We start from the raw sequence: 22,068 nt of genomic DNA on the forward strand, positions 1-22,068 counted from the left end.
GCACCCTCCTCCCAGGGAACTGGGCACCCAGTTTGACCCCACTGAGGCGGGGGGGGTGGTGGTGATGGTGTTGGGGGGCCAGGACGCCTGAGTCCCCCCCAAGGGGGACAATGCTGGGACCTGGGGACCACTGGGAGGGGGACAAAGCGGGTGGCACGGCTGGATCGGACCCCTGGGGGTGGGTGCTGCCTCCCCCCCTCCCCCCCCCCCAGCACCCAAGGGGGGGTCCCGGTGAAGGCAAGGAGGAGGCGGTGGGGGGGGGAGGAGAAGGGATCCCTTTAATGCAGCTGAGGCCGGGGGGGGTCCCCGCGCCTGCCCAGGCGTGTGCACGCGTGCTCTGTGTGTCCGCACATGCAAATCACGTGCAAAATCCCCCCCCCCCCGTGTCCGTGTCCGTGTGTGCACACGCGTGTGCCCCCAAGGGTGGGGGTGCAAACGCCCGGGGGGTCCCCCACAGGTGCATGAATGTGTGCAACCCCCCCCCCCCGGCCACGCGTGTGCAGGCGTGCACCCCCCCACACACACATGAGCATGCACACACGCGTGTGCCACTTGGGGGGGGGGGGTGTGTGCAGCTCCCCACATCCCTGGGGGGGGCTGCGTGTCCCCCAGCCCAGGGGGAGGTGACAGCGGGGGTGGCCCTGGGGACACCCCGGGGCTGGCAGTGAAGGGGGGGTGGGGTGGCACGAAGGGTGCTGCTCGGTGTCCCCAGCATCACCCGCCCTGGGGACCCGGGGGAGGGGTGTGAGGGGACGGGGGGGGGGAGGTGTTGGAGGGGGGGGTGAGGGGGGGCGCAGCCCGGCTTGCCATTGTCCCCAGAGACCCCCCGGGGGGTGGGGGGGACCTGCCCGCGGCAATACAAAAAAAATAAAATAAAATAAAAATAATCCTGCGGAAGCCCCAGAGCAGCCGCCGAAATCTTAGAAAACGCTCGGAATAAAAAATTAAAAAAAAAAAAAAACAAAAAACAAACAAACCAAAACCAATTAATAAAAATAAAATTAAAAAAAATTATCCCGGCGGCGTTCGGCTCCTCCGGCCCCGCCGCGGCCTCGGCCGGCCCCGCTGCACCTGGGGACAGAGGGGAGCCGCGCTGGGGGACGGGGACACCGGGGGACAGCGGGGGACAGCGGGCGGGGGGGCGGCTCCAGCCCCATCCCCAGCAATGCCCAGAGCCACCCCCCGGCTGCCACCCTCGCCCTGGGCCACTGTCGCCTTCCCTGGCAGCGTGTCCAGGATACCCCCCCCCGGGGTTCCAGTACCCCCCCAGTGTCCCAGTACATTGTCCCAGTACATGCACGCACCAACCCCTCCCCGCCCCCCCCCCAGTATCCCAGTGCCTTCCCTGAGTCCCAGTGCACCCTCCGGTACCCCGCTAGCCCCCAGGGTCCCAGTACAGTGTCCCAGTGCCTCCCAGTGTCCCCTCAGTGCCCCAGTACACCCCCCAGTGCCCCCATACACCCTGCAGTGTCCCAGTACACCCCCCCAGTGCCCCAGTAGTGTCCCAGTACACCCCCCCACAGTATCCCAGTGCCTTCCCCGTGTCCCAGTGCACCCTCCGGTACCCCACTAGCCCCCAGGGCCCCAGTACAGTGTCCCAGTGCCTCCCAGTGCCCCAGTACACCCCGCAGTGTCCCAGTACGGTGTCCCAATAACCCCCCAGTGTCCCAGTACCTGCCCCAGTGTCCCAGTGTCCCCTCAGTGCCCCAGTACAACCCCCAGTGCCCCAGTACTTCCCCCCCTTCAGTATCCCAGTGCCTTCCCCGTGTCCCAGTGCACCCCCCAGTACCCCAGTAGCTCCCAGGGCTCCAGTACAGTGTCCCAGTGCCCCAGTAGTGTCCCAGTACCCCCCCACCAGTAGCCCAGTGCCTTCCCCGTGTCCCACTGCACCCTCCAGTGCCCCAATAGCTCCCAGGGCTCCAGTACAGTATCCCAGTGTCCCAGTAGTGTCCCAGTACCCCCCCAGTGCCCCAGTACAGTATCCCAGTGCACCCCCAGTGTCCCAGTACAGTGTCCCAGTATCCCCCAGTGCCCCAGTACATGCCCCCAGTGCCCCAGTACAGTGTCCCAGTACCCCCCCACCAGTAGCCCAGTGTCTTCCCCGTGTCCCAGTGCACCCTCCAGTGCCCCAATAGCTCCCAGGGCTCCAGTACAGTGTCCCAGTGTCCCAGTAGTGTCCCAGTACCCCCCCAGTGCCCCAGTACAGTATCCCAGTGCACCCCAAATGTCCCAGTACAGTGTCCCAGTACCCCCACAGTGTCCCAGTGTCCCCCCAGTGTCCCAGTACACCCCCCCAGTGCCCCCATACCATCCCCCAGGACCCCCTAGTGCCCCAGTACAGTGTCCCAGTACCTCCCCAGGGCTCCAGTACAGTGTCCCAGTATACCCAGTACATCCCCCCAGCGCCCCCATACAGTGTCCCAGTGTCCCGTCCCCCCCCCGGTGCCCCCAGTACGTACCTACTGGCTGCTGGCAGCACCCTTGCTGGCACCTTCCTTCGGTGCTATATGGGTGCCCTCCTCGGCCAGGCTTTGCCGCCCGTCCCCGTGGGTCCCTGTGGGTGCTGTGGGGCGGGGGGTGAGCACAGAACCCCCCCTGCACCCCCCAAATCAGGCCAGAACCCCCCCCCGCATCCCCCAGATCAACTCAGGATCCTCCCTGCACCCCCCAAATCAACTCAGGACCCCCTCTGTGCCCCCCAAATCAACTCAGGACCCCCCCGGTGCCCCAAAAATCAGCCTAGAATCCCCCCTGTGCCCCCCAAATCAACTCAGGACCCCCCTGGTGCCCCCAAAATCAGCCCAGGAACCCTCCCTGCACCCCCAAATCAACTGAGGACCCCCCTGGTGCCCCCCAAATCAGCCTAGAATCCCCCCTGTGCCCCCCAAATCAATTCAGGACCCCCCTGCGCCCCCCAAATCAGCCCAGGACCACTCCCGTGCCCCCCAAATCAGCCCAGGACTCCTCCCTGCACCTCCCAAATCAACTCAGGACCCCCCTGGCGCCCCCAAAATCAGCCTAGAATCCCCCCTGTGCCCCCCAAAACAATTCAGGACCCCCCCCTGCACCCCCCAAATCAGCCCAGGACCCCCCCTGCGCCCCCCAAATCAACTCAGGACCCCCCTGGTGCCCCCAAAATCAGCCCAGGACTCCCCCCTGCCCCCCCATATCAGCCCATGACCACTTCTGCCCCCCCCAAATCAACTCAGGACCCCCTCTGTGCCCTCCAAATCAACTCAGGACCCCCCCCGGTGCCCCCAAAATCAGCCCAGGACCCCCCACACACACCCCCAAACCACCCCGGGGGGGGCAGAAGCGGTACTCACGTTCGCCAGGGCTGGGGCGCCCCTGGTGTGTGGCCAGCGGGCAGGTGCCGCCGGGGCTGTGGCTGTGCTCGGTGTCACTGTGGTGGCAGTGGCCGGGGCCACCGGCGCTGGCCGCCTCCTCCTCCTCCTCCTCGCCCTGCGCCTGCTTGCACAGGTGATGCTCCACCATCATCTGCAGCTCTGCCAGGCAGGGAGCGGCGCTGAGGCTGGGGCGGGGGGACGGGGACGCTGGGGACAGCGGGGACCGTCCCCACGCTCCCGGTGACACCAGGGAGGTGCAGCCCGGCAATAGTCTGGTGGCCTCCCATCCCCTCCGGTGGCACTCGCCGTGCCCGGAGCCCGTGTGCCCGCGCTCCTGCCCCAGGCTGGGCACTGGCCATCCCACCCGCCTGTCCCCTGGGGCACCCAGGGGACTGTCACCCTCTGTCCCCAACCCCCCCCCCCCCCCCCCCCCCAAATACCTTTCATGGTCGGGGTGGTGCGGGAAACCTTCTTCCTCTGCCTGGGCGACATGGCCAGACCTGACTGCGAGGGAAGCCGGGGGGTGTGAGCAGGGCTGGGGGGCACCCGGGGGGTCCCCCGAGGGGCCGAGGGTCCCCCGCAGCCCCCCCCATGGCGGCAGCACCCACCTTCAGCAGGGGGTTGGGCAGTCGGTCCTCGTCGATCTCTGGGTGGGGGCAGAGGGAGAGAAGAAGCCAGAGGTGAGGGGTGGGCGCAGGGTGCTGGGCCCCATCCTGCACCCCCCCCGGTGCGGATCCGGCCCTACGGGCGTCTGGCTGTCACCCAAGGGTGCTCGGCGTGGCCGTGGGGACAGTCCCCCTTCCCCCCCCTCCCCGAGCCCCCTTCCCAGCATCACCACAGCCCCCCCATGTTGCCATGGGAACCAGCATCCCGTCCCCTGCCTGTCCCCCAAAGGGTGGCAGAGGATGGTGGCCGGCAGTGGCTCAGCCCTGTCCCCACGCCGGGGACAAGGCCAGGCTGGCAGCCCCCGGGTCGCATCCTGACCCCCCCCGGGCCGCATCCTGACCCCCCCCGGGGTGACGCTCAGCCCCATGGAGCTGGTTTATTCGCAGCCGGAGCCGCTGCCCTAAGTGGGTGCAGGAGGTGGCACTTGGGGACAGGGTCTGCCAGCCACCAGGGTGCCCCCAAAGCAGGGGACAGATGAACCCACCCAGCTCGGGTGGCGGGGGGGCAGGGTGGCTGTGACGCAGCCGTCAGCCGGGTCAGACCCTGTCCCCAAAGGCCACATGCTGGGTTGGGCCAGCGACCGAGGCGCTCTTAAATGTCACAACTGGTGTCTCCTGCTCCCCGTGCCAGCCGGTGTCCCTGGCGCGGTGTCATGGGCAGCTGCTTCCCCTGGAGATGGATGGGCTGAGCGAGACCCGGGGCCGGATCCTGGAATCGCAGCCCTGGGTGGGATGTTGGGACGGTCCCAGGGTGGGGGACACGGGACACGGGGTGCTGCTGTTGCTGCTGGATGAGTCCCGCTGCACCCGGTGCTGTGGCCCTGAGCATCCCGTTCGGGGGTCCCTCAGCATCGCGTGTATGTGGGGGGGTGTCCCTGAGCACCCCCACAGCAGGGTCCCTGGGTGGGCTGGAGCCCGGGGTGACAGGGTGACACGGGTGAGGACCCACCTGGGGACGACTGGTCGCTGCTCAGGACCAGGTTGGCAGGAGTCGGTCGGCGCCTCCGGATCTGGGAAGGACGGGAGAGAGTCAGGACCCACCGCTGCACCCCGAACTCCATCGCGCCCCCCCCCTCCCCGCCCCGAGAGCCCCACCAGCACTGAGACCTCCCCCTGCTGTCCTCGTCCCCAGGGCGGTGGTGGCCCCATGGGGACGGAGGACGCCAGTTGGGGCCCGGAGCCCGATGGCTCCCATGGCCGGACACACATGTCTTTTAAATCACCGTCTCCCGGCCAGCCCTAATGACAGCCGGGAGCTAATTATACCCCAGCCCCGGGAAGCGCTTGGGGACATCGGTGTGGTGACAGCGCCGGGGCCCTGCCCTTCCTCCGTGGGCACGGTGTCCTTGCCCAAGGTCACCTGGAGCATCCCGGGCTGCTCCCGCCCCACGTTCCCCCACCCCCGGTGCCTTCAGAGGGGTTTCGTGGCCCCCGTTTGGAGGATTCGGTGGCCGCGGCGTGGCCGTCGCCGGTGGCAGCGGTGGCAGCAGGTGACAGCGGTGACACCGCGCCCCGCGGGCGCTCCCTCGCCCCCTTTCCCCGCTGACCCACTAACTGAGTTGCTCAGGAAAAAAAAAAAATAAAATGAATTTCCCAGCGAGGATTCCCTAATGAGGCGGGATGCCTAATGAGATGCTGATGAGATGCTAATGAGGCGGGCGAGCGGCCGGGCGGGCGCAGGAAGCCCCCTCCCTCCCTCCCCACCTCCCCCGGCCCCAGCCCACCCCCCCGGCCCCCCGCAGCATCTTCTCCGTGTCGGCCCCGTTGCCATAGAAACCCGCGATCTGGATTTTAAACGGAGATTAGAGGGAGCCGGGAATCGCCCGGAATCGCCCGGAATCACCCTCTCCCCGCCAGGGACCTGCCACAGAGACACCCCCCCACACACCCCAACTCCTGGGTCGGGGTCCAACCCCCCACCCCGACACCCAGCGATGGGGCTGGGATGGGTCGGGCCCCCCCGCCCCTCCCAGGGCTGGATGCGGCCCTGCAGCCCCCAGTGATGGACCCCGGGAAGCCAGAGCCACCCCCCGGCTGCTCTCGCACCCCCGAAGCCTCCCCCGGGGGCGTGGGGCAGGGTTGTGCCCTGCGTGGGGCGGGGGACACTGGTGTCACCCCGCTCAAGGTCACCCAGGCAGAGCTGAGCACCCCGAGGTGTGCTCCCCTTCCCGATCCGGACCCGGGGAGGGCGGGGGGAACCAGGCATCCGGGCGGCTCCCACCCTGACATCCGAGGGAGGGATGCTCTGGTCCTTCATCCCTCCATCCCTCCCTTCATCCCTCTGTCCCTCCTTCCATCCCTTCATCCCTCTGTCCCTCCCTTCATCCCTCCATCCCTTCACCCCTCCATCCTTCCCTCCATCCCTCCCTCCATCCCTTCACCCCTCCATCCTTCCCTTCATCCCTCCGTCCCTCCCTCCATCCCTCTGTCCCTCCCTTCATCCCTCCATCCCTCCCTCTGTCCCCAGCTCGGCTGCCCTCTCCTGCCGCCGCTATTTTTAGATCAATCTCCACCATCGATTAAGAAGCGCCGCGGCCGAGGGCGGCAGGAGCCCGGCCCCAGCAGCCTGCAGCGGGCACAACGGCACTGGGGGGCTGCTTCCTCCAGGCCCAGGGGGGAAAATTCGGGATGGGAATGGGATCTGGGGACCAGAACGGGGCTGGGGATGGGAACAGGATCTGGGAGCAGAATGGGGCTGGGGATAGGAACAAGACTGGGGATGGGATGGGTCCAGCTCATCTCTCAGCATGACGGAGCAAACACCCCCCAGACTGTCCCCCCCAGCCCTGGGGACATGCTCTGCTCAGGGCGGACTCGGGGACCCGGGCAGAGGCGCAGGACAAAGCCCTGGGCCAGGCCTGGCGCCCAGGGGTGGCACCCAGGGGGACCAGGGCAGGCGGATGCTCTTGGCAGAGTCAAGGAGCTGCGGGACCTGTGGGGACATGGGGGACCTGAGAAGGCCCACGGGGACAAGGTCCTTCTGGAGGGTGGGGCTGCACAGGCTTGGGGACAGCCCTGCAGGACATGGGGACACTGGGGACACCATGCCACAGCCTGGCAAGGGGCTGACATGGCCGAGCCCTCCATCAGCGCGCGCTCCCGACAAGGGGAACCCACATGAGGTCGTCTCCCGTGGGGACACCCCAAAAAAGAGGAGCTGTAAACCCATGGAGGGGACACCAGCATCGTCACCTGCTGCCACCACAAAGGGCTGGCAGCTGGGGCCCTGCCACACAGCGAAGCGCCGCCGAACTGGGGCTGCGACCGGCGCCGAGACACGGATGAATTCCCTCGGGAGGGGAAACTGAGGCAGGGATGGCAGGGGACCCCCCCAGGGCAGGGCCATGCTCGAGCCCCACTGTACCCGGCCATGACAGGAGGTGGGACGCAGTCACCCCTGCTCCTCCCTGCAGCCGAGGTGGGTGCTGGGGGTCCTGCGCCCACTGCCTGGCAGCCCCCCCACGGCTCTCGCCCTCGCTCCTGGCGGGGGGGGGCCGCGCTGCAAATGAGCCGTGCGGCAGCCCCAGATGGTGCGTGGCCGTATTTAGCCACAGCGAGATGCTCGCCGGGGAGGTGGCCCGCGCTCGCCTCCGCGCCGCTGGCACGCAGGGACTCCTCAACTGCCAGCCACCCAGCTGCCGGGGACCCCCCAGCCTGCGGGGGCACGGCTGAGACCCCCGGCTGGGCCCCCCCAACTCCTGCTCAGCATCCTCAAGCCCCCACAGGGCTTCCCACGCCTGGCGATGATGGGGACCGTGGTGTGGCCGGGGGGGGTGTCCTCCCGAACCTCCTCTTGTCCCCTGGGGCTGGGGGGACAGAGCGGGAGGCGGGGGCGAGGTGGACAGGGAGAGGGGTCAGGGTGGCCGGGGGGGTCCCCGGCCGCCTGCCATGTCCCCCGGCCGGGCCATCCCGTCCCGGCTGCTATTCTGGGATCCCCTCCAGCGGGATCAGGGGTTGAGCAATGGCTGGAGGGATGTGGGGGCCCCAGGGCGGGGGGGGGTGCTCGTAACCCTACACCCGCCCCGGGATGGCCCCGGCGTCGTAGTGCTGAGCCAGCACATGGCCCTGGCACTGCCACCCCGGTCCCCACGGCCACCCCGGTCCCCGCTGTCACCCTGGTCGCCACGGCCACCCCGTCCTGCCCGGGGGGCCGGGCAGCCCCGAGCCCCCGGAGGTGCTTGGAGTGCTCTGCGGGGCGGCGGAGGGGGGGGGACGACGACGACGACACACTGGGGGTGTCCCCGCCGTGTCCCTCCCCCGTAGCGGGGGGGCTGCACCCACCTGGCAGCGCCCGGGCGCGTCCTCCTCCCCACGCCGCAGCCGCCCCCGTGTCACCCACCGCCCCGCGCCCCGTCCCCCCCCCCCCCCCCCCCGCGGCACCCAGGTGTGCCACCACCGCCCCGACACCGCGGCGGGTCGCAGCGGGGCTGCTCGGTGCTCCCTCCCCGCGCTACCGGTGCCCTCATCGTGCCCTTCCCGCGCCCGCAGCCTCCCGCACCCCCCGCTGCCCGCCCCGGTGCCCGCCAGGACCACCCGGCTCCCCCCGCGGCCCCTCAGCCGTGCAGCCGCGGTGCCCCCCGGTGTCCCCCCCTCCGGTGCCCGCCCCCCCCCACCTGCTCGGCCGCCTCCGGGTCGAGGTGCGGCTCCAGCAGCGGCACCGTGAACTGGATCTTGCGGGGGCTGTTGGGCTCCATGGCGGGCGGCGGCTCCGGCGGCTCCCGGCGGCTCCCGGCGGCTCCCGGCCCTGCCCGGGCCGCCCCCCCTCCCCGCGGCCCCGCCCCAGCCCCGCCCCGGCCACGCCCAGCCCCGGCCACGCCCAGACCCGCCCCGGTCCCCCGTTTCCAGTTCCCGGACGCCGGTCCCGGTCGCCGCCCGCGGCGCGCACGGACCGACGGTGGGACGCTCCGGGACGGACGCAGGGACACAGGGATGGACGCGGGGATCAAGCGTCAGGACACCGGGACAGACACAGGGGCACTGGGATGGACACACGGACACAGGGGCAGACACAAGGATGGACACTGTGACCGAGTTCCAGGACACTGGGATGGACACGTGGACATAGGGCCGGACACACAGGCATGAGAACGGGCCTCGGGACACAAGGAAAGACACATGGACACTAGGACAGACACACAGAGTGGCCCTGTGACACAGGGACAGACACACGGACAGACCCTGGGACACAGGGATAGACACATGAGCACAAGGAAGGACACACGGACAGACCCTGGGACACTGGGACAGAAACACGGGCACTAGGACAGACTCCAGGACGCTGGGACAGACATTTGGACTCAAGGACGGACACATGGACAGACCCTGGGACAAAGAGACAGACACACGAGCGCAAGGATGGACACAGGGACAGACACACAGGGACAAGGACAGACTCCAGGACACGGGGACAGATATTCAGACACAAGGGTGGACACATGGACAGACCCTGGGACAAAGGGACAGGCCCATGGACACAAGGATAGAGTCCAGGACAGTGGGACAGACATGTGGAAACAAGGACGGACACACAGACAGGCCCTGGGACAGACAGAGAGACAGCGGGACAGAAGCCGGGGCACGGAGGCATACGGACAAAGGGGCACCGGGCCGGACACCTGGGTGACACACGGACACGGGGACGGACACACAGACAAGCGGGCACACACCTGGACTGACAGACACCAGGACACACACCCGGACACGGGCGTCGGGACACGGTGGCACGTGGGGACAGACACATGAGAAGTGGGACAGCGGGACACGGGTAGAGGCACCCCCACGTGCACCCCCGCGCCCACACACGTGCAGGGACGGGTCAGAGCCACCTCTGGGGGGGGTGACAAGGACAGGGACAGGCACCCGCCAGGAGGGACTGGCCGGGGGCCCCGGGCAAAGTCCAGCAGCGCCAAAGTTTGGACACGGGACGAGCATCGATCGCCCGCACGAAGCCTCCCGGGAACAGGGACATGGCCAGCGGCTCTTGGGGACTGCCACCCCCAGCCCAGCCACCCACCCGTCCCCTCGGCTGTCCCTCTGTCCTAACGAGGCCACTAATTGCAGGACAAGGAGGGCTTTGGTGCGGTGTCGGCCCCCAGCTGGCCGTGTCTGAGGGGGGGTCCCAGTGGGTTGACAGCAGTTTGGCCCTGATGGCCCGGGAGGGGACACGGGTGGCCCCGTGCTGGTGGCCAGGGTGGACAGACGGACAGAGGGACAGGGTGGCTGCGGGGGCGTGGGCATCGCGGGGACGCTTTTTTAGGGAGCACCCTAAAAAAAGAGGACGAAAGCTTTAAAGGCAGGGTGGGGGCGAGCAGCACCCCTGGGGAGGGGGGGGGAGGTGGGGCACAGGGTGAGGGTCTGCAGGGTGCCCCCACCCACATGGGGGGCTGCCACCCCCCACCCTGCCTCGGGGTCCCCTCCGCAGGGCTGCACCCCCGTACGCCATGTCATCCCCCTCCCCTCCAAGCAAAGCCCCCAGGACTTGGGGCAGGGAGGGGAGGGGAGGGGGAGGCGGGGGGGGCCGCGGGGTTGCGGGGGGAGCCCGCCGCAGCAGCCATAAACGCGTGTCCCATCACTTATTCATGCAGGCGGGAGGCCCGGGCGGCTGCTGCCGGGATCTGGCAGGAGGAATTCGCTATAACTAGGTCAGGCAGGAACGGGGAGGGGGGGCGGCAGCGGGGGCTGCCTCAGCCCCCCCGGTACCCCGGCCGTGTCCCCCGTCAGGGCTCCGGGGGGGTCCCCATGGTGGTGGTGGGGGGGTGTGACGGGATGGGGCAGCGTGGATGCCGTTGGCGGCGTGTGGCCGCGGGGTGTTGGGGGTCTGGGTGGGGGTCCCGCTGCCGCCGGCAAAGCGGGGTAGGTCCCAGCCTGGATGGGGGGGGGCGGAGAAAAAGGCAGCGGGATCACCCCCCTTTAACTCCCCCCCTCCCCCCCCCTGCATCCTGGGGGCTCCCCGTGTCCCGGTGTCCTGGTGTCCGATGGGATGCAGCCGCCGTTAATTATTGATGCAAAAAGCACTCGCTGAAGAGTCGCTTCGTGCCGCCGTGACCCCCCCCAACCTCCCCACCCCGGCTGCCCCCGGCTCCTCCGGCTGCGCTTGGTGACCCCCCCCGACGGGCTCTCCCCGCTCCCGGGGTTTGATCCTGCCCGGTCCCAGCTCACCCCCCGCAGGGATGCTCCGTGCGGATGGCGACCCCCTTCATCCCGGGGGCCCAGAGCTGCTTTCGCTGCCTTTGGGGGTCCCCTCTTTCCCCCCCCTTCCCCCCAGGGTCCCCCAGAGCTGGTGAGTGAGGGGGGGGTCCCCATCCCTGCGCACCCCCCTGCCCGCCCCAGCTCTGCCCACAGCCGTTCCCCTCCTCACTGGGCTTTTACTGGAAAATCCTTCCCGGCTTCCATCCATCCGCGGCCCCATCCTGGCTCCCCGCGGCGGGGGCTGCTTCTGCCGAGGGGGAGAAAGGACTGGGGGGGTGGGTGGGTGGGGGGGGGAAGGAAAAAGCATCTTTGTGGGCACCCCGAAGGTGTCTGTGGTGGGGGGGTAACTGGGAGAGATGGAGGATGGCCCCCGGGCCGGGTCCTGCTGGGTCAGGGTCCGGCTGCGGCGCCGGGGCTGGGGGGGGGACCCAGAGCGAAGCGTGATGGGTTTGAGGATGGAAACGCGTGTGAAATATCGCGGGGGGGGGGTGGGAGGGGCATGTTTTGCTCCAGCATCCTGGTTAAACTGGGAGACCCCCCCCCCCCGGGCTGCTGTCAGCACCAGAAATATCAATATTCAGACCCCGGTGGCGTCTCGAGTCCCATTGAACTCAATGTCCCCTGTCCCTCGGGGGGCTGTGCCTGCCCCCCCCCCCCGCCCCCCCCAAACACCCCTGCCGGGCCGCGGGTGCCGGGTGCCAGGGGGAGCGGAATGAGGCCCTTTCCCGGCTCCCACCCCGGAGCGGAGTCCGGCAAAGGGCGATGCCAAGCGGGAACGTGCCCCATCCATCGCAGGGGATGTGTCGGGCGAAGCGGCTCTCCGGGGTCACCCGATGTCCCCCCCCCGGCCCCCTCCTCGAAGGCCCGGCCAGGCTGAAGGAACGGTTAATTCGAGGCTTTATCCGCAAACACTCGCGGGCTAAAAATATCCCTCCCGCGGGCAGCACCATTCCCGGCCAGCGTTGGCCGGCAGCTTCCTTGCCTTTTTTGACGGGATCGCGGCTCGCTCCGGGGCAGCGCCCGGGCTCCCGGCGGTGATTAGCACCCAAACCCCGCTCCCAGGGGACGGATGAGGGCCTGGGGATGTCACCTCCACGGCCGTGATGTCCCTGCTGGAGGTGAGTGCCATCCCCGCCTCGGGGATGTCATCGGTGGGGGTTTGTCACCGGGTGCTGGCATCCCGGCGCTGGGGGAGATGCCGGAGGGTGGCATTGGAGACCCCGTCCCGGCTTGGCAAATAAACCATGGGGCAAACCGTCCCCGTCGCCCTCTTGCCACCCTTCGAACCTGGGGTGGCTTCACCCGCCACCCCGAGAGCCACCCCGGCCTTGATTGTGTCCGTGTCCCCCCCTGCCCCCAGCAGAGCTGCTTCGAGTCCCCTTATCAGGGCCGTGCTGGGCTCGCCTGGCCAGCGTGCGATAAGCCACGCGTGCCACACGCCCGGCCAGCGCTCCCTTATCGCCGCGGTGGCATCGGCAGCTTGGCACGACGTGCCGGACCCCGGGATGCGCGTCCGGGAGGGAGCCGGGTGCTGCGGGGTGCGAAGTAACGCACCCTCCTCCTCTTCCTCCTCCTCCTCCTCCTTCCATCCCCTGGGCAAAGCCCACCCGGCACCTCCTGCTCTTTGGGGACCTGGCACCAGCCACCGAGGAGACCTCGGGACCCCCCGTTGGGGTGTCCCAGCTGACTTCGGAGCCGGCTGGGCGCAGGGGACCCCTCCAGAAGTTGGGTGCCCTCTCACCCATGGCAAAGGCAACCTGGGTGGCTTGATGGGTGCCCGGGGCTATTATTAGCCGCCCTCGCCCACGTCGGCAGCTCATTAAGTTTTTCCCGTTGTGGCAGCGGATGTGGGTCAACGTTTGAGGTTTCGCTGTTGATTTTTTTAATTTCCTCTTCAAAACAGATGAGTTTCCTCCCTCCTCGCTGACGACAGATGCCGCCGGGGGCCGGGCGCGGCGGTGGGGCGACGGGACGCCACGGCTGATGGCCCCCCGCCGCAGATAAGGCAGCGCTCGGCGGGGCTGCCCGGTTGCCCCCCACGCCGGTGAGTGCCGCAGCCCCACAGAAGGGTTTGGGGGTGGTTTTGCCCCACGAGGGGTTGCGGGGAGCGGGGGGCGCTGGGGGATGCAGGGATGGAGGGCGGAAGAGTGGGAGGTGGATGGACTTGGGTTTTGGGGAGGAAGAGACGGGGCCGTGGGGGTGATGGGGACTCTGGGCATCCGTGAGAGACGATTCCTGGACCCAGAGCAACTGGAAAACTCTTTAGTGGCAGCAAAGGGATGGGGAGCGGAGCGGGGACCAGAGGGTCCCAGGGCTGGGGACAGCAGGGGACAGGGCTGGGATGCTCTGGGACGTGGCAGGACAAACGAGCCCTGGTCCCGTGTGCCGCAGCCCCTCGCTGGGCTCGGCAAAGCCCCTTCGCCCCCGGGGCCGCGTCAGTCCGGGGGGGCCGGGGGCTGTTCAGGCTCACACGGGGCCGTCCCGGCATCTCCTGGGCCTGCGGCTCCCAAGGGGCTGGGATGGGAACGGCCCCCGGCCACGTGCCCTGGGTGGGATGGATGTGGCCTCGACGGAGCTCGGATACCAGGCTGCTGCTCCCGGCCCCCCCCCGGCCCCCCCAGCCCGCTGCCCGGAGGTGACGTCCCAGCCCTGAGCGTTCCGGGGTGGCCCCAGCGGGTGCTGCCGGGTCCTGCTCGGGGCTCCGCCGGGTCCCGCACCCTCCCCGGCAGGAGGTGAAATGGGGAAATGGTGACAAGTTGCCGTCCCCGCGCCGGGGAGTTTCGGCACGGCTGAGGCGCCGCCGGGGTGGGGGGGATGAACCGCGCCGGCCTCGGGGGCGAGGGGCCCGCGCTGTGGGGGCTCCACAAAGCCATTCCCTTCCCGCTGATGTGGTGGGTGATGGCTGGACCGGCATGCTGGTGATGCTGGAGATGGCTGGACTGGGATGCTCCCACTCCAGCAGCACTCGGATGATGGCCAGACTGGGATACTGGTGATGCGGGAGATGGCTGGACTGGGATGCTCCCATTCTGGCGGTGCTCTGGTGATGGCTGGACTGGGATGCTCCCACTCCAGCAGCACTCAGGTGATGGCTGGACTGGGATGCTGGTGATGCGGGAGATGGCTGGACTGGGATGCTCCCACTCCAGCAGCACTCAGGTGATGGCTGGACTGGGATGCTCCCACTCTGGCAGCACTTGAGTGATGGCTGGACTGGGATGCTGGTGATGCGGGAGGTGGCTGGACTGGGATGTTCCCACTCTGGCGGTGCTCTGGTGATGACTGGACAGGGATGCTCCCGGTCTGGCAGCTCTGGGCTGGTTGCTGGACTGGGATGGAGGTGATGCGGGATATGACTGGACTGGGATGCTCCCACTCCAGCAGCCACTTGGGTGATGGCTGGACTGTGATGCTCCTGCACTGGCTGCCCTGGGATGATGGCTGGACTGGGATGTTCCCACTCTGGCAGTGCTCAGGGCTAGTGGCTGGACTGGGATGCTGGTGATGCAGGTGGTGGCTGGACTGGGATGCTCCCACTCCAGCAGCACTCAGATGATGGCTGGACTGGGATGCTGGTGATGCCGGGGGTGGCTGGACTGGGATGTTCCCACCCTGGCGGTGCTCTGGTGATGACTGGACAGGGATGCTCCCGGTCTGGCAGCTCTGGGCTGGTTGCTGGACTGGGATGCTGGTGATGCCAGAGATGGCTGGACTGGGATGCTGGTGATGCGGGATATGGCTGGACTGGGATGTTCCCACTCCGGCAGCACTTGGGGGGTGATGGCTGGACTGGGATGTTCCCGCTGCGCTCAGCTGTGGGGACGCGTGGCCGGAGCAGGCGGGTGACAGGAGAATCCCTGTCCCTGTGCCTGCAGGGGTGCTGCAGGGGTCTGCCCGGGTTGGGGGTCCTCGTCCCCAGCCAGGACCTGTGGTGGGGTGGGGGGGCAGAGGACGCGTGACCCGGTGTCCTCAGTGGGTGCCGTGGAGCCTCACAGGAGCTGGGTGCTGGGGTCTGAGATCCTTCGGGTGCTTCGGGAACGGGGGACTCCCCGGGGACACGGTGCCCCACTTTGCTCGGGGGCTGTAGGACGGGGAGGGGATGGGATGGGGAATCACCTCGCCACGGGAGCCCGGGGAGGGGAGAGATGCCCGTTCGCCGTGGGGGAAGGTCCGTGCTCTGGAGACCCGCATCCTCTCCCCCCGGCGCGTGCCCAGCCGTGGGGCAGCTCCGAGCTCTTTATCTGGGCCCCGGCAGCTCTTCCGCTGGCTCCGGCAGCTCCTTCCCTGTCCCCCCCAGCCAAGCCCCCGGGCGCAGCGTCGCCCATCGGCACCCAGGGCAACACCCAGGGAGGGGGGAGGGCAGAGCATCCCTGGGGTGCCCAGAGCCCACCCGTGGAGCACCCCATGGTGCCACCCCCCCCCACCAGGCAGGAGGTGGAGGAGACCCTTCCGCATCCTGCCATCTCTCCTGTCCCCGCAGGGAGGACCGCGTCCCCCCTCCCTGCCCCACGGCGTGGTGGCCATGGAGGGCGCGTCGGTGCTCAGCCCGTCCTCGTGGGAGAAGCGGCGCGCGTGGGCCCGGCAGAGCCGCTGCTGGCGGACCACCGTGGTGGAGGAGGAGGCGGCCGCCGCCATGCAGGACGTCCCCGAGCTGCAGCCGCCCCACCTGGACGATGTCTTCCTCGAAGGTTCGGGGAGCTGGGGGGGGGAACGCCCCAGGGTGCTCGTGAGACGAGGGGTTCCCCCGTGCTGGGGCGCCTCACGGGTGTTTCTGTGTGTCCCCCCACCCCAGGAAGCCCCTCCAGCAAGATAGAGACGTGGCTGCAGGAGTGCGGGTGAGGGCAGCTCCGGGGGTGTCTCTGCCGCGACGCCATTCCCGGGGGATGTCGGCGTCACCGCGGGGGGTGGCGAGGGCGGTGGGACGATGCTCACGCTCAGCCCTTACTGGAAGTTGCACCCCAGCGGGTGCGTGGGTGCTGGTGGGGACGGTGGCGTGTCCCCCCCATCCTGCTCCCTGCTCGCCCCCATGGAGGAAGGACACAGGGCACCCTCCATGGCTCTGTCACACGCCAGGGCCACCGGTCCAGGAAACCCCCGGCCAGACTGGGACAGCGAGGTGGTGGCATCCTCCCCCTGCACCATGCTGGGGGGCGTCCGGGGTGTCCCAGGGGTCTGGGGGCCCTGGGACTGGGGGGACCCCACACCTGAGCATCCCCCCGTGGAGCACCCACCCAAACCCGGCCGCTGTCTCCCTGCTCTCACCCCGCGCCCCGTCATCCGCACCCCTGTCCCCACCACCCGTCCCGCCGCGCTCGGGTCTCCCGTGCCACCTCCAGCCCCCCCGGGGTGGGGACAGGGGGGATGTGACGGGGTTCTGCTCCGGTGCAGGTCGTCGGTGGAGGTCCCGTCGGAGGAGCTGGGCTTGCCGGGCCCCTACGGTACGTCGGCTTTGCCCCCCCGGAGCTCCGGGGGTGCTGAGGCCGGTGGTCCCTGCGTGTCCCCAAAGGCCAGGGGCTGTGCCCGAGGCACGGGGCCATGGGCAGGGAGGTCTTCAAGGACCTGGAGACCTGTCCCCAGGGCTGGGTGTCCCCGTGCCACCCCATGGCTTTGGTCTCTCGCAGGGTGTGGGAGCAACGGGACCAGCTTCGAGGATGACCTGACCCTGGGAGCTGAAGGTACCAGCCACCCCCAGGCGCGCTGGGGTGTCCCCTCCTGCGGTGTCACTGTCACCCCGCGGGCAGAGCTGCCCTGACGGAGGCAGGGGGGCTGGGGACAGGGAGGAGCAGACCCAGGGGGACAGCCACCATCAGAAGCTTTTCCTCCTGGAGGGTGTTGGTGGGGCTGAGATGCCCCCAGACCCTGCGTCCCCCCCAGGCTCCAGGCTGTGGCCACCGGGAAGGACACGTCCCAGGGTGGCAGGCGTGGGACCTGTCCCCAGGACACCCCGTCTCACTCCCTGCCGCCTCTCGGTCCCTTTTCCCAGCTCTTCTGCTACTGGGGAGCGACAAAGCCGCGGGCAGGTGAGGTTTGGGGTCCCGGCGGGGGGGTTGGGGACACTGTCCCCGTGCATCCCGCCGGCAGCACCCCCGTCACTCAGCGCCGTCCCCCCTCCCCGCCGCAGAGCTCCGCGGGACAAGCACCTCCACCTGGGGCACAGCATGGCATCCAGCGCCCTCTCCAGCCTCACCACCAAGACCAGTTCCAGGTAGGAGCTGGCGGGGGGGGGGGCGGTGGTGTCTCTTGAGGGAAGGGGGATGGGGACACGTTGGGTCACCCCCCCCCACCGTGAGACCGGTCCCCCTGGGGCTGAGCCGGGGCTTCCCCTGATCCCGCAGCATCACCGAGGTCCTGGAGTGGCGGCAGGCGGACGCCGAGGAGATCCTCTACAGCCTGGGCTTCGTGCAGAGCGAGCCGGAGGCCGCGGCCCGCGTCCCCGCGCGCTTCTTCTCCGCTCCTTCCCGCGCCAAGGGCATCGACTTCCAGCTCTTCCTCAAGGCCCAGGTGCGGCGCATGGAGATGGAGGACCCCTGCCTGATGCTGGCCAGTGAGTGACACGCTTGTCCCCAAGCCCCCCCCATCCCCACGCTGTGCTGGGAGACACCACCATGTGGGGCGGGATCCACCCTGCTGGCTTTGCTCCGTCGGGATGGTGGGAAAGATGCTCCCGTGCCTCAGTTTCCCCACTTGGGAGCTGGGGGAACACACCCAGCCCCCCTCCCCCCGCCCCACCCAGCATCCCTCAACCCCCTCCCCCCCGACCACCCCTCCCCACCCCATCTCCTCCTGGCCCCCCAGGTCGCTTCCAGCAGGTCCAGGCTCTGGCTGCCACGGCCGACGCTTTCTTCTGCCTCTACTCCTACGTCTCGCGGACGCCCGTCCAGCGCATCTCCCCGTCCCGCCTCGCCTGGCCTTGTCCCGACGTCCCCAGCGTCCCCATCGCCCCCCCCCAGCCCAGCACCCTCTCGCCCGTGGAGCGCCTGAAGAAGGCCGTGGCCACCATGTGCCTCTACACGTCCCCGAGGGACGAGGACAGCCCGCGAGGGACCGGCCGGGCGCCCGCCGCGGCCACCAGCCAGCCCAGTGCCCTGGGGAAGGTGGTGCAGGAGGTGCTGGAGCGGGCGCGGGGGGAACGGTTCCGCTTCGAGCCGCCCGATGGCATCCAGGGAAGGGACGGGGACACGGGGACGGCGCAGCAGTGGCGGGGTGCCCAGGGGGGTCCCCCAGCGTCATCGTCACCGCGGGTGTGGGGTGACCCTGCGTGTCCCCATTGCGGCGGTGCGGATGCGCCGGCGTGCTGCGGCGGGGAGCAGGAGGTGTCCCCAAGGCCAGCCCCGGGGGGGACACCGGCGGACGCTGCGTGGGGACGCCTGGAGCGGTCCTGTCCCCATGGCCGGGGGAGCGGTGCCAGCCCTGCGGGGGTGGCTCGGGGGGCCCGGGATGCTCCGTGCCTGGTGGGCGCAGGATGGGTCAGCACGGAGGGGCAGCAGCCAGGTGCCACTGCGAATGTCACCTCGTCCCCGACGCTGGGTCCCCTGGCCCCCCACGCCGGCCGGGTGTGGGTCACCCCTGAGCACCCCGAGGGGCTGGGATCCGAGGGGGACTCCGGCTTCGGCTCCGGCTCCTGGGGGACCTCCCCCAGGAGGAAGGCAGGGACCGGCGGGTGCCACCTGGGTGCCACCCTGGACCCCGCTGGGACACGTTCCCCCGGCTCGGACACACCGAGAGCCAGAGGCCACCGGGTTCGGCGGAGCAAGGGCCGGCACCGGGGGGGCTCCCCGGGGGCTGCGGGGCGGCAGCGGGGCGATGCGCCGGGGCTGCAGCCCCCCGGGAAGGGTCCCTCGTCCCGGCGCCCCGGCTGGCAGGAGCCCACGGACTCCTTCGAGATGGAGGAGGTGAGGGGCGACGCCCGGGTGACGGGCGCAGGGCGGGGAGGGCGCGGGGGTCCCTTCGGCTGGGGGGAAGGGTGTGGGGGGGGGGATGCTGGGCGCTGCTGGGTGATGCTGGGCGAGGCGGGAAGGAGCTGGAGCGGGAAATGTCCCCGGAGCCTTCTCAGGCTTTTAAGGTTTGAATGATTTAGAGCTTCAAATGGAGCCTCTTGCCGGGGCGGTGGCGGGGGTGGGGGGGTGGGGGTGGGGAGCTGGGGGTCACGGGCGCGATGGCACGCACGCACGCACGCCAGCATCCTTGCACGCACACATGAGCATCCTTGCACATCCGCACGAGCATCCTTGCACGGACACACATCAGCATCCCTGCACGTACACTTGAGCATCCTCGCACACACACACGAGCATCCTCGCACACACGTACAAGCATCCTGGCGCGTAGGCACGAGCATCCTTGCACGCACACACGAGCATCCCTGCACACACGTGCGAGCATCCTTGCACGTGCGTACACACACGCAGAGGGATGCACGGGTGTGCACACATGCGCTGGTGCACCTTTGCACACTCACACACACACTCGCACACACACAGAGGGATGCACGGGTGTGCACACACGCACCGACGCACCTTTGCACACTCACACACACACTCGCACACACGCAGAGGGATGCACGGGTGTGCACACACACACCGACGCACCTTTGCACACTCACACACACACTCGCACACACACAGAGGGATGCACGGGTGTGCACACACACTGATGCACTTTTGCACGCTCACACACACAGAGAAGGGTGCATGGGTGTGCACACACGCACCGACACACCTTTGCACACTCACACACACACAGACGGACACACGGGTGTGCACATATGCACCGACACACCTTTGCACACTCACGCACACACGCAGAGGGATGCACGGGTGTGCACACATGCACTGGTGCACCTTTGCACACTCACACACACACAGAGGGATGCACGGGTGCGCACACATGCACTGGTGCACCTTTGCACACTCACGCACACACGCAGAGGGATGCACGGGTGTGCACACATGCACTGGTGCACTTTTGCACGCTCACACACACACAGAGGGATGCACGGGTGTGCGCACACACACACACACAGAGATTCATGGGTGTGCACACACACCGACGCACCTTTGCACACTCACACACACACACACAGAGGGATGCACAGGTGTGCACACACACCCCGATACACCTTTGCACACTCACACACACACTCACACACACAGACGGACGCACGGGTGTGCACACACACCCCGATACACCTTTGCACACTCACACACACATGCAGAGGGATGCACGGGTGTGCACACATGCACTGGTGCACCTTTACACACTCACACACACACTCGCACACACACAGAGGGATGCACGGGTGTGCACACACGCACCGACGCACCTTTGCACACTCACACACACACTTGCACACACACAGAGGGATGCACGGGTGTGCACACACGCACCGATGCACCTTTGCACACTCACACACACACGCAGAGGGATGCACGGGTGTGCACACATGCACTGGTGCACCTTTGCACACTTACACACACACAGAGGGATGCACGGGTGTGCGCGCACACACACACACACAGATTCATGGGTGTGCGCACAGGCACCGACGCACCTTTGCACACTCACACACACGCAGAGGGACGCATGGGCGTGCACACACGCACCGACGCACCTTTGCACGCGCACACGCGCGTGTGCACTGAGGCGCTCACCTGCAGCACCCCCTCACCCAGCCCTGCCGCATCCTGCCTGCAGGTGCTGAGCGCCAGCGAGGAGGAGGAGGAGGAGGAGGAGGAGGAAGAGGAGGATGGCGATGCCCGTGATGAAGCCGCCCGGTGCCTCCATCCCTCCGTCGGCATCCGGAGAAGTAAGTCCCGGGGCTTTCCCACCCTCCCGGGGGGCAGCGGGGGTGGCTGGGCCGCCAGCCCAACGGGGTGCCAGCGTGTGTGTCCCCCCCGTGTCCCCTCCTGTCCCCTCGCTCCAGGCTTCATGCTGCACGCCGGCAGCGGGCAGTCCGACAGCAGCGGCTTCGTGGAGGAGCCCGTGCCCGGCCAGTCGCCCGTCGCCCGGCTCCAGGGCACCCACCAGACGGCCTGAGGCCACCGCGGAGGGACCTGGGCTTTGTCGGGGACCGTGCCACCGCGCTTCGGCCACCGAGAGCACCCTCAGCCGAGGGCTGAGCACGGCGTGTACACGCGGGTGTGGGTGTGGGTGCACGTGTGGGTGCACGTGTGGGTGTGGGTGCACGTGTGGGTGTTTGGCACAGAAAACCTTTCGACTCAGGACTTTTGCCCCGAGGGGCACAGGCGTGTCCCCTCTGCCCAGTTTGATGGCGCTGGGGACACGGCTGCACCGGAGCAGCACTGGGAACATGTCCCCCAGCCCCATGACAGCACCGGGGACATGTCCCCAAGTCCCATGGCGGCACTGGGGACATGTCCCCCAGCCTCAGGGCAGCAGAGGGGACACGTGCCCCTGCCCTGGGTAGCATTGGGAGTATGTCCCCAAGCCCCAGGGCAGCACGGGGGACATGTCCCCAAGTCCCAGGGCAGCTCTGGGGACATGTCTCCCAGCCTCAGGGCAGCACCAGGGACATGTCCCCAAGTCCCATGGCGGCACTGGGGACATGTCCCCCAGCCTCAGGGCAGCAGAGGGGACACGTGCCCCTGGCCCGGGTAGCATTGGGAGTATGTCCCCAAGCCCCAGGGCAGCACGGGGGACATGTCCCCCAGCCTCAGGGCAGCACCGGGGACATGTCCCCAAGTCCCATGGCGGCACTGGGGACATGTCCCCCAGCCTCAGGGCAGCAGAGGGGACACGTGCCCCTGCCCTGGGTAGCATTGGGAGTATGTCCCCAAGCCCTAGGGCAGCACGGGGGACATGTCCCCAGGTCCCAGGGCAGCACGGGGGACATGTCCCCAAGTCCCAGG

The 22,068-nt window shown here is 68.6% G+C and overlaps 2 protein-coding genes across 4 annotated transcripts; one reads left to right on the forward strand and one right to left on the reverse strand.

Annotated features, from left to right (window-relative positions):
- Nucleotides 1–981: 981 nt before the first annotated feature.
- PPP1R1A (protein phosphatase 1 regulatory inhibitor subunit 1A) lies at nucleotides 982–8,828 on the reverse strand. The gene is made up of 7 exons (XM_063359187.1): nucleotides 8,626–8,828; nucleotides 4,962–5,022; nucleotides 3,956–3,993; nucleotides 3,788–3,851; nucleotides 3,327–3,506; nucleotides 2,460–2,563; nucleotides 982–1,071 (listed from the first exon to the last, which is right to left on the reverse strand). Exons 1-6 carry the CDS (start codon nucleotides 8,704–8,706, stop codon nucleotides 2,460–2,462), a joined length of 528 nt encoding a protein of 175 aa, XP_063215257.1. The 5' UTR covers nucleotides 8,707–8,828; the 3' UTR covers nucleotides 982–1,071.
- Nucleotides 8,829–8,953: 125 nt separating this feature from the next.
- Nucleotides 8,954–21,743, forward strand: TESPA1 (thymocyte expressed, positive selection associated 1). Of its 3 annotated transcripts, none has more exons than XM_063359185.1 (12): nucleotides 8,954–9,776; nucleotides 13,104–13,244; nucleotides 15,681–15,888; nucleotides 15,993–16,035; nucleotides 16,589–16,638; nucleotides 16,822–16,875; nucleotides 17,184–17,220; nucleotides 17,322–17,405; nucleotides 17,536–17,744; nucleotides 17,996–19,092; nucleotides 20,894–21,005; nucleotides 21,123–21,743. In XM_063359185.1, exons 3-12 carry the CDS (start codon nucleotides 15,723–15,725, stop codon nucleotides 21,233–21,235), a joined length of 1,965 nt encoding a protein of 654 aa, XP_063215255.1. In that variant the 5' UTR covers nucleotides 8,954–9,776; nucleotides 13,104–13,244; nucleotides 15,681–15,722; the 3' UTR covers nucleotides 21,236–21,743. The 3 variants fall into 3 exon arrangements, with proteins under 3 accessions (XP_063215255.1, XP_063215253.1, XP_063215256.1); XM_063359186.1 differs by lacking the exon at nucleotides 8,954–9,776 and adding an exon at nucleotides 12,720–12,738; XM_063359183.1 differs by lacking the exon at nucleotides 8,954–9,776 and having other exon boundaries at nucleotides 12,685–13,244.
- Nucleotides 21,744–22,068: the final 325 nt, after the last annotated feature.

Source organism: Chroicocephalus ridibundus, chromosome 24 (assembly GCF_963924245.1).
Source record: "Chroicocephalus ridibundus chromosome 24, bChrRid1.1, whole genome shotgun sequence".
In the NCBI taxonomy this organism is placed as follows: Eukaryota; Metazoa; Chordata; class Aves; order Charadriiformes; family Laridae; genus Chroicocephalus; species Chroicocephalus ridibundus.

What these genes read in the sequence shown, in the direction of transcription:
- PPP1R1A (XM_063359187.1), bottom strand. Translation starts at nt 8,706, where the DNA reads ATGGAGCCCAACAGCCCCCGCAAGATCCAGTTCACGGTGCCGCTGCTG. An exon ending in ACCCGGAGGCGGCCGAGCAG is followed by an intron (nt 5,023 to 8,625) that starts GTGGGGGGGGGC and finishes CGTCCTTCCCAG; the next exon opens with ATCCGGAGGCGCCGACCGAC. An exon ending in CACCACCCCGACCATGAAAG is followed by an intron (nt 3,507 to 3,787) that starts GTATTTGGGGGG and finishes CCTGCCTGGCAG; the next exon opens with AGCTGCAGATGATGGTGGAG.
- TESPA1 (XM_063359185.1), top strand. Translation starts at nt 15,723, where the DNA reads ATGGAGGGCGCGTCGGTGCTCAGCCCGTCCTCGTGGGAGAAGCGGCGC. An exon ending in GGGCTTGCCGGGCCCCTACG is followed by an intron (nt 16,639 to 16,821) that starts GTACGTCGGCTT and finishes GGTCTCTCGCAG; the next exon opens with GGTGTGGGAGCAACGGGACC. An exon ending in AGCGACAAAGCCGCGGGCAG is followed by an intron (nt 17,221 to 17,321) that starts GTGAGGTTTGGG and finishes TCCCCGCCGCAG; the next exon opens with AGCTCCGCGGGACAAGCACC.